The 15,628-nt window shown below is 41.3% G+C and overlaps 1 protein-coding gene across 1 annotated transcript; it reads left to right on the top strand.

The window, feature by feature from the left end:
• Window positions 1-423: 423 nt before the first annotated feature.
• Window positions 424-13,667, top strand: LOC141632286 (uncharacterized). Its single transcript, XM_074444846.1, has 3 exons — window positions 424-1,371; window positions 1,507-1,596; window positions 13,152-13,667. Exons 1-3 carry the CDS (start codon window positions 424-426, stop codon window positions 13,665-13,667), a joined length of 1,554 nt encoding a protein of 517 aa, XP_074300947.1.
• Window positions 13,668-15,628: the final 1,961 nt, after the last annotated feature.

Here is a 15,628-nt window from a genome sequence, read left to right as displayed (position 1 = left end):
CCTGTACTATATATTGCCATAGCTTTGTATCAGTTTTGGGGCATTCATTCAATAACAATATCTTTAATCCTACCTTTCTTCTTGTCATTTGTTCATCATGGTATCAGAGCATCGATCCTAGTTTTCTCATTTTTTTTTTCCACACATAATCAATCCAAATGACGAAGGGAGAAGGAACTCTCGTCAAATCCGATCACAAATCCGAGTCTATACCCCCATCTTCATCCCAGTGAAAGCCCGAATTTATCTTTGTCCCAAATAATTTTTAATGGGGATAATTATCAATTGTGGGCAGATGTCGTAAGAAACGGTCTCGATGCTAAAAATAAACTAAGTTTCATCGAGGGTACCGTGAAGCGTCCGGTGATTGAGGAAGGCGCGGAAGAGACTCTAGAAGCCGTTGCTTGGAGACAATGTAATGCAATGGTTAAAGCATGGTTGCGGAATTCAATACATACAAAACTTCATCCAAGTATAGCCTTTTCCGGAACTGTTGTTGAAATCTGGAAGGAACTACGGGATCGTTATTCTACTGGCAATGCACCTCGAGTCCACCAACTCAAAAGCGACCTCAACGAGTGTAAGCAAGCAAAGAATCAGTCCGTAGTCGAGTATTACACTCAATTGAAGGCTCTTTGGGATGAATTAGCTACTCACAATAAAGTACCTCAATGTACTTGCGGAGCGGCGGCTGCGATTCTTAAAGAACGAGAAGAAGAAAAAGTACATCAATTTTTGATGGGACTCGATGGCACTCTTTATGGTAATGTCCGTTCTAATTTGTTAATGGAGGACGAAATTGCCTCGTTGAATAGAGCATATGCTATTGTTCTCCGTGAAGAGCGCCATCATGCGGTCACAATCAAGGTGAAGGAGGAACCATCGGAAGCAGCCATGGCCGTGCAAAGAGGAGCGGGTAGCAGCAGTGGTGATTCTGCAAAGGACAATGAGGACACAGGTGTAATCTGGTGTACCCATTGCAAAAAATTATGGCATACGGAAGCTAATTGTTGGGAGAAATTGGGCATTCGAGGCCGAGGTAGAGGCCGGCATGGAGGTCGTGGAAAGGGAGGACGAGGTCGTGGTGCTTCTCAACAGGCTAATGCAGCCACTGTGAATGAAGGGGACACGGCAGGCTTCACCCCAGATGAAGTTCTCCAAATACGGACACTCTTGAGTAATAAGGCCGAAGGTAGCCAGCCGAAGTCAGGTATGGATGATATACGATGTATTCGTTGGTTAATCGATAGCGGATGCTCGCACCATATGACAGGTAGACGAGACTTGCTAAAAAATGTTTGGAGAGGCAAGGCATCTACCGTAAGTTTGCCCGATGGTTCTCAAATGGTAGCACAGGAACATGGGAGTGTGGTTTTGAACAAAAATTTTACACTCAAGGATGTCCTTTTTGTTCCATCTTTGACGTGTGATCTCATTTCTATACAGCAATTAATATTAGAAAACAATTGTATTGTGACCTTTTATAATGATCATTGTGTTATACAGGACCAATCTACGAGGATGAAGATTGGACGGGGTGAGCACAGTGATGGGGTTTATTACTTCAAGGGTGATCAAGGCAATCAGACAGCACACGTGAGCACAAGTATGGATTCTCGATTGTGGCACAAAAGGCTTGGTCATCCGTCTAGCAGTATTTTGCCTCTTTTCTCCGATTTAGTTGGTTTTAATTTATCTTGGAATTCTGACAATATTTGTGACCCGTGTTGTCGGGCCAAACAAACTCATTCGGTTTTTAAGCTTAATAATAAAAGAAGTGATGAATTATTTGCTCTCATTCATTGTGATATTTGGGGACCGTATCACGCAAAAAGTTTGTCGGGGGCCCATTATTTTCTTACGATTGTTGATGACCGAAGTAGACATGTTTGGGTTCGATTAATCCGGGATAAGGGAGAAGTAAGCCAACTTATGATTAATTTTTGCAAAATGACCAAGACTCAATTTGGGAAAGAGGTTAAAATAGTGCAAAGTGATAATGGGACGGAATTTTTATCGAATATTATGAAAGATTATTATAATGAGCATGGTATGATTTTTCAGACTAGTCAAATCGACACCCCACAACAAAATGGTAGGGTGGAACGGAAGCATAGACACATTTTAGAAAAGGCTAGAGCTCTTCGTTTCCAAGGAAATTTACCCATTGATTTTTGGGGAGAGTGTGTTTTAACCGCTGCTTATTTAATTAATAGAACACCCACTCGATTACTTGTTGGTTTGACTCCACATGAAATTTTATATGCAAAACGACCTAGCTTTGATAATATTCGTGTTTTTGGTAGTGTGTGTTATGCTCACAATAAAGATAAACCCAAGGACAAGTTCAATGAAAGGGGTAAGAGATGCATCTTCGTAGGTTATCCGCAAAGTAAAAAGGGATGGAAGGTTTATGTGTAACACCCCCATGCTCCAAGTGCCTTACCAGGACCAACACCCCCATACTCCAAGTGCCTTACCAGGACCACTCAGGTATAAGGATGCCACCATCTCGGTTACCTGAGGCATGATATTCATAAGACAATAACGAAACAACTTTAAAAGTAAATAAAGTTTAAAGTGATTACATAGCAATTCCAAACTGATAAAAAGAAATACAAGATTCCCAGACGCTCTACTGCTAAAACTATCAAAGCCATAAAACATCGTCTGACACAGCGGAAGACTTCTAACTGCCCCGTGATGACTCATCCCAGCTATCCCATACGCGTCATATCATACCTGCTCAATAACTGCTCACCACCCCCGAATGGATCACCACAGTTTTTAAAACATTTAAACGGGGTCAGTACTAATCACACAACTCAATATATCAACAATAAGATAAACAGACAGCTTAACCGTCACACACACACACACAACCACACCAATCCCAACAATCTCAATCACCGACTGTCCACTGGACCAGCCCTGCCAGTGGGGGACCGCAGCCGTACCCACCAAATCCCCGCTCCTCATAATGAGCGATAACCCTGTCCATTAATGTGCACATCCCTTCTGTGGCGGGTTCCACAGAAGGTGAAACTAGGGCGTGAAGCCACTCCCGCAAGTGACCCCACTCAGCCGAGGACACGCCTCAAGAAACATAGACAACCAATCACAATCACAATCACAGCCGTCACAATACAATTACTATAGCAAAGAATCAATCTCAACACATCAACAATCATCCCATTATGGGACTAATACTGAGTAGGAAATCCTACCTGGAAAGCACACTATCAGACGGTCTCTACAGCTGTACCAAAAAGCTTCCTCTACGAAACCTCCTCCTATCATACAACATACAAATGCTACCAAATCACATACTACTCAAAAACCCCCAAATCCGTATATTAGGGTTTAACCAAAACAAAGGAAAGATAACAAAAAGGGTACATAGATCTTACCCTCGACGCAAGGATCTCAACGGTATAACAAACGATGAAAACCGACCTTCCAAACTCCGGGATTTGCTAACGATGCGATTAGGATTAAGAACGTACTTGCTTTCTCTCTTTAACAGTAAATTAGGTTTTGCAAAAGTGTTTAGTATAATGACGACAAAGGTTATATATCTTAATCGCATAATTAACAAAACCCGAGAAAAACTCCCCGTAAACCGGCTACTCGATCGAGTACCCAAGGTACTCGATCGAGTACCCCCTTACTCGATCGAGTATCCTAGTTACTCGATCGAGTACCCAACAGGTTAGAAACTGTTCTAAAACGCAACTCACTCTTACTCGACAGAGTAAGGCCTACTCGATAGAGTACCCGAAGACTCATAAATACGGAGTATTACAGTCTTCCCTCCTTAAAAATAACTTCGTCCCCGAAGTTCAACCCATACTCAAAAACAAACATACTAACTCGATCAAGACACAACAACGTGACTAAGAACTCAAAACAAAACTCCAACTCAAACATGAACTCGTAACACCAACTCCACTAACTATTCCTACCTTTAGAACATGGCTCACGATATCGTATCGACTCCATTATATCTCTCTCAACACTAACTCCATACACTACCAACTAGCTCCGTAATACATCATCCAAAGCCAATACAATATCATAATATCCCTAACATCAAACGGAATGTTACATTCTACCACCCTTAAAAGGAACTTCGTCCTCGAAGTTTACTCGGACTCATAACATCATCCTCCAACTGTCAACACTATATAAAATATTCTCACACTCCGAAGCATCACACTACTACAAGCACGACCATTGTCTTTTAACAGTATCATCCACAAATCAAATCCCTCCTTTACGCTACGCTAAAACTCTACTTCCAATTATATTACAACATGCATAACCATGAAACTCTCTTTTATCGCATCCTACTCCTCTTAAGATAAATTTTACGTCTTCGTAACTCACTAATACTAAATCCTAGCTATATCGTCTCATTATCCTCATCACCACCGCAAGTCAAAGATAGCCGCCTATAATCTGAACACTCACCATTCTTATATCTATGGCTTTCTTACTTAACAGTTCTCATTCCTCAACTCATTCTGCACTCCATCTAACCAATACCGCAAAATCCTGATCGCTCTAACTCTTCCACATTACCGCAACACGACACACCTCTCTATATAAACTATATGAAACTCTTATCGCCAAAAGCGTAGCTCCCGATCCACACTTGTTACGTACACTCACACTAGATCCTCAAGTTCCTTTCTTTCATTACCTCACAACTCATTCATAACTCAACATGACACCATTTCCCAACACCCTACACTCACTGTCTCAACAAATGATTATGAACCACTTACAGCTTTCAGATCATTACCACACATGTTCTACGAATCACTTACCATGACTATGACTACCGATGCCTCATCTTAAACAAGATCAAAATTGTTGTAACAACGTCTTACAACTGTGCCCTATCAACAGAAAATCACTATACCATGACAACAACAAAACATACATAACTTTCTCCCATATCATACTCTACCCTCACACCCAAGCTGAAACTGGTAAGAAACATCAACAAACAAAACAACAGTCTACATGTTCAACCAAAACTCACAAGGAACAACAGCAAACAAAACAACAATCTATGTATAACTGGTATGCACTTTCAAAAACTCGTATCATAATCATCCCGCCTACTCCACCTCAACCGGTGACGGCATCACAACACCGTCACCAACAGCCGCACCGCAGTGCGAAAATACCCGCATCACAACACGAAGTACCGTGCTCGGATCACCACCCGAGGCACCACAACCGCACCGATAGACATCACAACTTACTCAAACCCATAAACACTGACTCAACATAACTTCTCAGACAAGAAAAACTTATTCAAATCCACTGTATTAAATCACAACGCAACATATTATATGGATAAACAGATAAGCACCTCATGAACATCATCTCTACCATTTCACGAAATACGCATGTGTTATCAATGCACATAAAATTATAACTAGCCATGCCAAATCAATCAAGTTATTACCTTTTTAGCCTCATTCCATCAGATTGTCGTACCCTACATATATCACAAACATTTATATAACATCTTTATAACTATCACACCATACCGCTTCTCGTGAGGTCAGAACCTCACACAAACATTTATACACATCATAGACTCATAATCACATCCAGCTAGTCAATCGTGATCACGTAAGTTACCACTCGATAAAGGTTACCTGTCACCCGAGCTTAACTCATATGCCCCTCATAACATATTTTCCCATTCGCATAACCATCACCTCATGCCATACCATTAATATTCAACCACTAGCGCTCGCCTCATATAACCACATCTTATACTCCCTTACAATCATACATATCAATCCGGCCTTTGTAAAATCAACCTCTCTAGGACTGCTGTTTTTCTTATCTATCATCACCCTTAACCACTAGTGACAACACCACAATACCACCACTGCTCGTATACCAAACCTCTTACACTCATATCAAAACAACACGGTTTTTCTCCTATCTTTGGTTAACATCCCCAAATAAAGAACATCAAATCCATCAACAAAATTACCTCAACATTATTCCCAATACTATCTTAATTGTATCGTCATCTAACTTTCCACCAAAAATCTCATATCGTGTAAATACTCCACCAACTCTTACTCCCTTAATTTCTCGAAACTCATTATTAATCATGTTGTCCTGAAGCTCCCATATAACCATTAACTAACATCCTCATGATAATATCACACCTTTCGATGATTCCTTACCTTTATATCACATAACTCCGGTGAAAATTTTCCTTAGCTTACTTTTTACTCTTTTTTTCTCTTCACATTCAACAATACCATTTAATAGCTCAACTCCTTATTACTTCTATCTAATTCTTTAGTGCTCCGATTACCTTCTCATTCCGCCAAAGCTCAAATCCCATTATTTCATGTCGATATCATCTCACTCTTTCTTATCATGGATCTTCTCTTATTATGCTATCGCTCACACTTGCCACTAACCTATCCATAAAATCAACGTTCACTGTTTAAACAACTTCATTTCATGCCGTTAAATGCCCAAAGAAATCACACGTAGTTTCACCTCTTAATAAACCAAATCTCCCAAACTCACTCACTGTCTACAAATCCACCTCGCAACATGTCTCCATAAAGTTCACTATATACCACTCTTCTCAACCCCTTTAAAACGAACTTTTACTACATATATTCTTGACCCACACGACTCTTAACCATCTCACTCCATAATTCTTTACACATCTCAAGTTGCCACTATCCAAACCTTCCTTTCAATCTTTTCATTCTCACGTTCCTTAGACCCACATCATCCCTTACCCACTTTCACTTACTTTTACATCACTCAATTTCGCGACTAAATCACTCACCACGTCTCACCAAAACTTGCACCATGCCTCAATCAGCTCATCAATATTCTTTTTCTTTTTCCACTTCTCAGCACAACCACATATAGCTCATCTCCTCCCACCAAACTCATACTCACCATAAGGTGCCACTCTTTACATCATAAGATTGGGTAACTTACGCTTTAGGACCAACACATACGTATAACAATGCATAAAGAAGTAATATAACAGCTTTGAATTAAACATAATATGCAACGAATGTCAAAAGATAAGCATATGACCCGAAACAGGGGTCACTAGATCGAGTACCGGCCACTCGATCGAGTAAGTGACTTACTCGATCGAGTAGGTGAAGATCAGAAGCACGTAAAACAAATCACCAGGGCGTACTCGATCGAGTACCAAGGCTACTCGATCGAGTACCCCAATTCTCAGCACTGTCCAGTTTTCGTAAAACAGTCATAACTCACTCATTACTTGGTCGTTTTGGGCGTGTGACTTATCGTTAGAATCGTAAAAGGACAAGCTATCACCTCCAATTGAAATCACATCAAAATCATTTATTCATCTCAAGTTATAATAGTTTAAAGACAACCTCTTTATAATCGAAAAACACAACTACTTGATTTTACTTCCAAACAACTTAAACAACAACCAAGCAAACAAAACCAGTCCAAAACTCATAAAACCAGTATTCATAATCATATGTTACTATTTTCAAAAGCCAAGCAACAACATTAATCATGCACATAGATTATTTAACTTGTCAATCACGATTTACCACTTGCTTTTATTTTATAACTTTACGTACACAATAACATAATATACAACATAAAATCCCATATTCACATGTTACAAACATTGCCATATTATTAAAATCCATTACCCACATAAACATGTTCCACACATGAATTTCATACTTTTATGCAATTACTTACTTAATCTCTTCCAACCAATTCATTCATTACAGCTACACACTTCTTACCACATATACACATGAACAATAGTGGACAAGTACATAAACTTATCATGCAACCTTATGCAAACCAAATATACGTATACGACACAACATTCCTATGCACATGTTATTATTATGCCACATTATGAATCATCCATCCTGCAACATCATCATTCATCACATATTATCACATATGAACTACTTCCTTTTTCTACCACATCATTCATCATTCTCATATACTTTTCCAATTCAAAACAACATTGCAAACCAACTATCATGTTTTCTATCAATAGCTTACGAAATCACATCATCACCATCTTTTCTAAACATTCCCCATTCTCCACATACATACATCCACCGATTCATGCCACACATCACCATATAGGTACACAATTCACAAGATAAACACATAGCGATCCCGACTCATATCCCATGGTGACCGGTTCAAAATTGTAGGGCGAGTTCGCGACTTTAGGACGTCTCCCAAGCCTTTGCATTAGCTCCTACAACCTTTACCCCGGGTTCATTTTAATTGACTCCCTATATTCATTAAATTGATTGGTTACAGGTTTCAGGATCGTCGCTCTGATACCATTTGTAACACCCCCATATTCCAAGTGCCTTACCAGGACCACTCAGGTATAAGGATGCCACCATCTCGGTTACCCGAGGCATGATATTCATAAGCCAATAACGAAACAACTTTAAAAGTAAATAAAGTTTAAAGTGATTACATAGCAATTCCAAACTGATAAAAAGAAATACAAGATTCCCAGACGGTCTCATCGCTAAAACTATCAAAGCCATAAAACATCGTCGACACAATGGAAGACTTCTAAGCGCCCGTGATGACTCATCCCGGCTATCCCATATGTGTCATATCATACCGCTCAATAATCGCTCACCACTCCCGAATGGATCACCACAGTTTTTAAAACATTTAAACGGGGTCAGGACTAATCACACAACTCAATATATCAACAATAAGATAAAGATGTGCCTTAACCGTCACACACACACAACCACACCAATCCCAACAATCTCAATCACCGACCGTCCACTTTGGACCAGACCCGCCGATGGGGGACCGCACCGTACCCACCAAATCCCCGCTCCTCATAATGAGCGATAACCCTGTCCATTAATGTGCACATCCCTTCTGTGGCGGGTTCCACAGAAGGCGAAACTATGGCGTGAAGCCACTCCCGCAAGTGACCCCACTCAGCCGAGGACACGCCTCGAGAAACATAGACAACCAATCACAATCACAATCACAGCCGTCACAATACAATTACTATAGCAAAGAATCAATCTCAACACATCAACAATCATCCCATTATGGGACTAATACTGAGTAGGAAATCCTACCTGGAAAGCACACTATCAGACGGTCTCTACAGCTGTATCAAAAAGCTTCCTCTACGAAACCTCCTCCTATCATACAACATACAAATGCTACCAAATCACATACTACTCAAAAACCCCCAAATCCCTATATTAGGGTTTAACCAAAACAAAGGAAAGACAACAAAAAGGGTACATAGATCTTACCCTCGACGCAAGGATCTCAACGGTATAACAAACGATGAAAACCGACCTTCCAAACTCCGGGATTTGCTAACGATGCGATTAGGATTAAGAACGTACTTGCTTTCTCTCTTTAACAGTAAATTAGGTTTTGCAAAAGTGTTTAGTATAATGACGACGAAGGTTATATATCTTAATCGCATAATTAACAAAACCCGAGAAAAACTCCCCGTAAACCGGCTACTCGATCGAGTACCCAAGGTACTCGATCGAGTACCCCCTTACTCGATCGAGTATCCTAGTTACTCGATCGAGTACCCAACAGGTCAGAAACTATTCTAAAACGCAACTCACCCTTACTCGACAGAGTAAGGCCTACTCGATAGAGTACCCGAAGACTCATAAATACGGAGTATTACATTATGGTTTACAAAAAAAGCAAATTTTTGAATCAAGGGATGTTGTATTTTATGAAAATGTCTTTCATTTTGAGCAAGACCAATTACCCACGAAAAATGCAGAGGTGAGCACCACTAATAATTTAGAATCCACGCCTTTTGTGGATGAAATTGATACCGGCCAGGAGGTTTTGTGTAAGCTTGGGCATGATGACATTCAAGCAGGGGATGATAGTCTTTTACCAGAAAATAACGAGGGCCAAAATGTGACTGTGTGGACAACGCCCGCGGGAACTGCGTTCGCGGGATCCATACTAGGCATAATCGCCTCGAGGTTCTTTCGAATCGAATTAAGACAAATTAGAGTCGCCACCAAGTTTTTTGGGAACTTGGAACCGTTCAAGTCAACTTTACACCTTTCGTCGAAAAGCATAAAGCCAAACGACTACGAGTGATTAAAGATAAAGACTTGTACCCTATATCACTCGATTTGAATGACTCTCGTAATCCAATGGTATTTAGACGGATCCACAAACCATAGATCTTGAGTAAGGGGTGAGGGTACGTGTTAGGAAGCCCATAAGGACACCTAACCCCGCCCGTCGATAACGGCCTCTACTAAGTCAAGTATCGGATTTCAAACAAGGTCATAGCTACGATATATGATATGCAAACATCGTTTTAAAACCCTAACATGTGAAGTTTCTATGTCGATTTAGATGCAACTAAACTAACTTTGTCAAAGTTGTAATTTAGCATGTGGGTTGATTGATCTAACAACATACAAAGCAAACAAGGCTTAAGGGGAATGAGGGAGCCGTTGGGATCTACCCTATTACAACCCAGGCATTTCATGCCGACACAACGAGAATTTAGAGATACAACTCGATCTAAATACAATTGCTATATACGACACCATACACGACACATGGCCATTCGGCCTAGGAAAACGTGCACAAAGGGGTGGCCCACGGTTTACATAATTCACGGCCTTGGGTCACTCCTCGTAATGTGTGCTTTCGCTTAATCTTATCAAATTAGACATTGGGTCAAACACCAAAGCATGCATTAGCATAAATCGGGCCATGTTGCTTTAAACAACATGCGATTTACTACGCTCTTACATGAATTGGAGCACAACTATCTAACCAAATAAGACTAAGGTTTTTAGAAATCGATTGACTCGACCCAAAAGAAAACTAATTACAAGTGAATTACAAGAGACGACTCGATAAGCATAAGGTAATTACAAAATACAAAATAACGATGAATAAACGATATAAAGATGAAGCAAGAATGACAAAAGGCACGGCCAAGTACACGGCCCCAGACACGGCCACCCTAGTTCCTAGGTTAGGTTCATTAGGTTCGCTAGATTTGCAAAGCGATATAAGATATACATTAGAAATTGATGATAAAAGAGGTCAGAAGGCTTCGCCTAAAACCGAGTGTTCTACACGGCCTAAAAGGGTCGAATTAGGTCAAGTTCGCTAATTAAGTTAACTCGTCGAGTGTTAATAAGAAGGTGCTAATCACGCACTCTTATACTAGCGAGAAATTAGGTGAAAAGAGAGATGCATTCAATTAGGTTATAGAATTGTTAGTCGATTTTAATGCTTGTGTCGAAGCACCCTAACATGTCTAATTAGGTTATTTAATCAATCTAAAGTCGTCTAAATGAATCATATGTTAACAAACAGGGGGCGAACTAACATGCAACGGGTCCTAGGGTAGGTCGAATTGAACGAAACAAGCAAGGGGTCAAAAGCGAGGAACGAAGTTAGGATTCGTTTTATTAATGCCCTACCTTGAACACGAGGATATGTAAATGAGATGGGGGATACGACAGACCGATGTGGCGGATTTATTTCCCATCTCAAGTCAACGCGGGTGTTCGTGGTGGTACTTTAACTCATACTCGGACTAAACTAGTTTCATAGTTAACGATATCAAACGACAAACAAAACGATAAACAACGTAAAACGAACAATAAAAAAACAAACATAAAAGAACGAAATAAAAAGGAGAAGAGGAGGATTTGATGCACCCTCAACCTAAATGTATCGTTGACACCATATTGGGTCGTAATCGATCGTAGATTTTATCTCGAGAGGCCGTCGTCGACGAAGGAACAAAGCAACAACACGTTTTTTTGTAAATCTGGACAGCAACTTTCAAACTGCAATTTCTCACTCGTTTCACGGTGAAAATTAGATTTAAAAGATGTTTTGAAAACTAGAAAGAGATGAGAAGAAATATATTAAAACAAACCACGCTCGTTCTGAGTTATTGGGCACGAAAAACGAGCACAAACAGAACTGGACAGACAGGAAAAGCCGCGAAAACAGAGTGTATGACACTCTGTTTTTCGAGGGGATTCGTGTACTCTCAAGGTCAATTTGGCTCGTGAATCTTTGTCTAAGATGTAGATGGATGTTATATGGTTAATTAGGAACAAGAAACTCAAATTTTAATGGAGATTTGAAGAGAGAACGAATGGTATTTCGAGAGAGACACAAACTGTTTCTCAGTTTGGATGTCTCGGTTTTGTCGAGAGTTTTGAGAGGCAATTAGGGTTTGTTTTTTGGAGATTAATGCTGGTGAGTGACGTTAGTATGTATGGAGAACTTAGAGGAATGAATGTATGGTGGAGAGGAGGTATTTATAGGGAGTTAAAGTAGGGTTTAAGAGAGCAACAAGCAGTCGGGCTCGGTTTCCATAGCTGCTGTCCATCAGCTATTTCGTGGGGTTTTTAGGGTTTGTATGGAGGGTTTGCTTGGTGGTTAAGCTAAGGTAATATGAGTAGGATACTAGGGTATGGTTTAGGGTTAATGGGCACGGGTTTAAGTGGTGTTTGGAGCGGGTTTGAGGCTCGGGTTTGAGCACGCAAAACAGGGGATGAGGCCGCGTTATTTGCGGACCGTTTATGGAGTGTTTGGGACAAGAATTGGATGGGTTAAACAAAGGGTTTGGGGTAGGCTTCAGCTAAGAATCGAACACGGGTCATGGGAGAGGAGGTTGGGCCGAAAGTGCGTCGAAAATCGAGCCCAAATCAAGTAGAAAGCGAGCTCAAAATCGCGTATAAAATCGTTGTAAAAATCGAGTTCTTCAAATACGGTTTATAAACGATATAAATTGATTTTTCAAATCAAATAACTAAAGAATGATTTTTCAAATCAAAAATATATTTTATTTTAAATAAAATAAATTTAAGAAAATAAATTCAAATTAAAACAATAAAATGAATTCACTTTAAAAAAACATTTAATTTAAATATCATTTAAATTAATAAAATACTTCGTCGACAACGCTTATTCTACATCGTAAAACGAGCCCAAATAATGACAATGACAACTAAAGAATACATGCGTCCTATCATCATCGGGTGTTTGTCGAGTTCTCTATAAATTCTAATATCGACGGATACGGGTATCTACAGACTGATATGAATGTTGAAGAGCAGGTCATCCCTCACGAGGAGCTTGTGCAGGCAGATGCAAGACCCGTGAGTGCAGAAGGGAAAGGAACAAGTGCTGAAACAGAGGACAGTAATGCAGAGGGTCGCGGTGCTCGTAAAAAGTTCGATCCTTATTGGAAGAAAGATTATATCTGCAAATCGACCCGTCTTATAAACCCCACTGTCAATGCTCACTCCTCTCAATCGACATCCAAAGGGAAAGGTACCCGTTATCCTTTGATTAATTATGTCACTACAAATTGTTTTTCTAAGAATTACAGGGGTTTCTTGGCCAAGGTAGATGCAATACGAGAGCCATGTAATTACAAAGAAGCCTCGAAGATTAAAGAATGGCAGGAGGCAATGGCGAAGGAATTTGATGCTCTTGAAGCAAATGGGACTTGGTCCATTGTTGATCTTCCAAAGGGAAAAAGGCCTATTGGTTGTCGATGGGTTTACAAGGTAAAGTATAAAGCCGATGGAACTCTTGAAAGGTAAAAGGCTCGCCTCGTTGCACAAGGATACACACAAGTTGAAGGTGTGGACTATTATGAAACTTTCGCGCCCGTTGCCAAGATGACGAGTGTCCGTTGTTTACTTGTCGTAGCAATTTCGAAAGGGTGGCAAATCACTCAGTTGGATGTCAATAACGCATTCTTACACGGGAATTTAGATGAGGAAGTATACATGAGGATGCCACCCGGATTCGAGAAAAGAGGATCAATGAAGGTTTGCAAGTTACTAAAATCGCTATATGGGCTGAAGCAGGCTTCGCGTAATTGGTTTGCTAAATTGACTGATTCACTAACGAGGTATGGATTCGTTCAATATCTAGTTGATTACTCGCTATTCACTTACAATAAGGATAGCATTTTTATTGGAATTTTGGTATACGTTGACGATATGATAATTGTAAGTGATGGGGCATATTCTGCACCGCTGACCAAGTCAACATATTGAGCAAGGTCAAGGATATCCACAGCAAAGTCAACGACTTAGGCACTCTAGCCGATGCAACCCATCGGCATGTCACCTGGGTCTCGGCCTGGCAATCAGCCAGCCGGGACACATATCCGCGTACTCATATCCAAGACCCTCGGCCGGCCTGCCATGGGTCCATCGGCCGAGGGTAGAACGGTCTTTCCACCTGCTAGCCACTTGGCCACTTGGCCACTACGTGACAAAAGGTGAAAGTCTATAAATACTCCTCAACCTTCATTGAGGAAAGGATCCATAAATTAACCTAAGAATCACTATTCATCTGGTAATATCTTCCTTATCTCTCTATAATACATCTTTAGCCAAGTAATAACAACTTATCCCTCTAAGTTTACTGACTTGAGCGTCGGAGTGAGTACGCTTGGCACAAAGCCAAGCCCTCAGTTCGTTCATTGTTGCAGGAGAGGCCGAGAGGAACGATAGAGACGAGGGATCCAACTCAAGACATCATTCTACAAGCCACGGGTGGTAACAATACTTGCTCTGGAATTACACCCGGAACAATTGGCGCCGTCTGTGGGGAAAGACACTAGAAGCTAGTCACATTGATTCCCAAACAAAAATATACACACAAAAAACCCACCCCAAAAGCCAAGAAGATGTCGAAACAACAAGAGGCATTCGTGACTGACGAAACCGAATTCTACCAAGATGATACCGTCCACAAATCTGGAGTTGTGCAACCCTCCGCCGGTCAAGTGATTCAACCGGAGTACGGGATGCCAATAATACCAGACACTCACGTGCCGACCAGGTCACCATCATGGGACATGTGGTTGACGCAGCAAAACTGAAGATGCTCCTGGACCTAATTGGGAGTACGCCGGCTCACACTGTCACACCGACAAGAGCGGCGGAAACCGTCCAGGAGACCAGGGCCCAAAACGTGACCCCAAGAAACTTGAACGGAGCACTAGGAGAAGCTGACCCTGTCAAGACACCGGAGGGGCCCAAAGTGGTCGTGGTAGACCTAAGTCCCTCTCGCACTCGTGAGAAGACAGCGTCGCCGCGGCACGAACGAGGCACACCACGGAGGAATGAAAGAAGCCCAACTCGTCAGAGTTGGAGAAGAAGTCCGACTCACCAGAGTCGGAGGAGAAGTCCTTCTTGCTACGAGGAGAGAAGCCGGACTAGAAATGCGAGGAGCCGATCGCCGCGTGTCGTTCGACATGTGGTCAGACAGCCCCTCAGCGCCTACGTCCTAGATACCCCGGTGCCGACTAAGCTGAAGTTACCACCCATAGCATACAAAGGGGAAGGAGACCCGACCGACCACGTCGAGGCTTACGAGTCTCACATGTCAGTATGGGAGCAACCTGATGAGGTTTGGTGCCGAATCTTCCCAACGACACTGCATGGGATGGCACAGAGTTGGTACAAGGGGCTACCCGACGGGTCGGTATACTGTTACGCCGACCTAAAGGACGCATTCCTAGCCCAGTATTCCTGCAACAAGAGGA

This window comes from Silene latifolia, chromosome Y (genome assembly GCF_048544455.1).
Source record: "Silene latifolia isolate original U9 population chromosome Y, ASM4854445v1, whole genome shotgun sequence".
NCBI classification, from domain to species: Eukaryota; Viridiplantae; Streptophyta; class Magnoliopsida; order Caryophyllales; family Caryophyllaceae; genus Silene; species Silene latifolia.
Note: the sequence above shows the minus strand (reverse complement) of the source record. Positions and strands in the feature narration are given on the sequence as shown.

Bases quoted from the DNA above. Each gene is read 5' to 3' on its own strand.
- LOC141632286 (XM_074444846.1), top strand. From the start codon at position 424: ATGGTTAAAGCATGGTTGCGGAATTCAATACATACAAAACTTCATCCA. The intron at 1,372-1,506 runs GTTTTGAACAAA...TGTGTTATACAG, and splicing joins CACAGGAACATGGGAGTGTG to GACCAATCTACGAGGATGAA. The intron at 1,597-13,151 runs GTGAGCACAAGT...GGGTATCTACAG, and splicing joins AAGGCAATCAGACAGCACAC to ACTGATATGAATGTTGAAGA.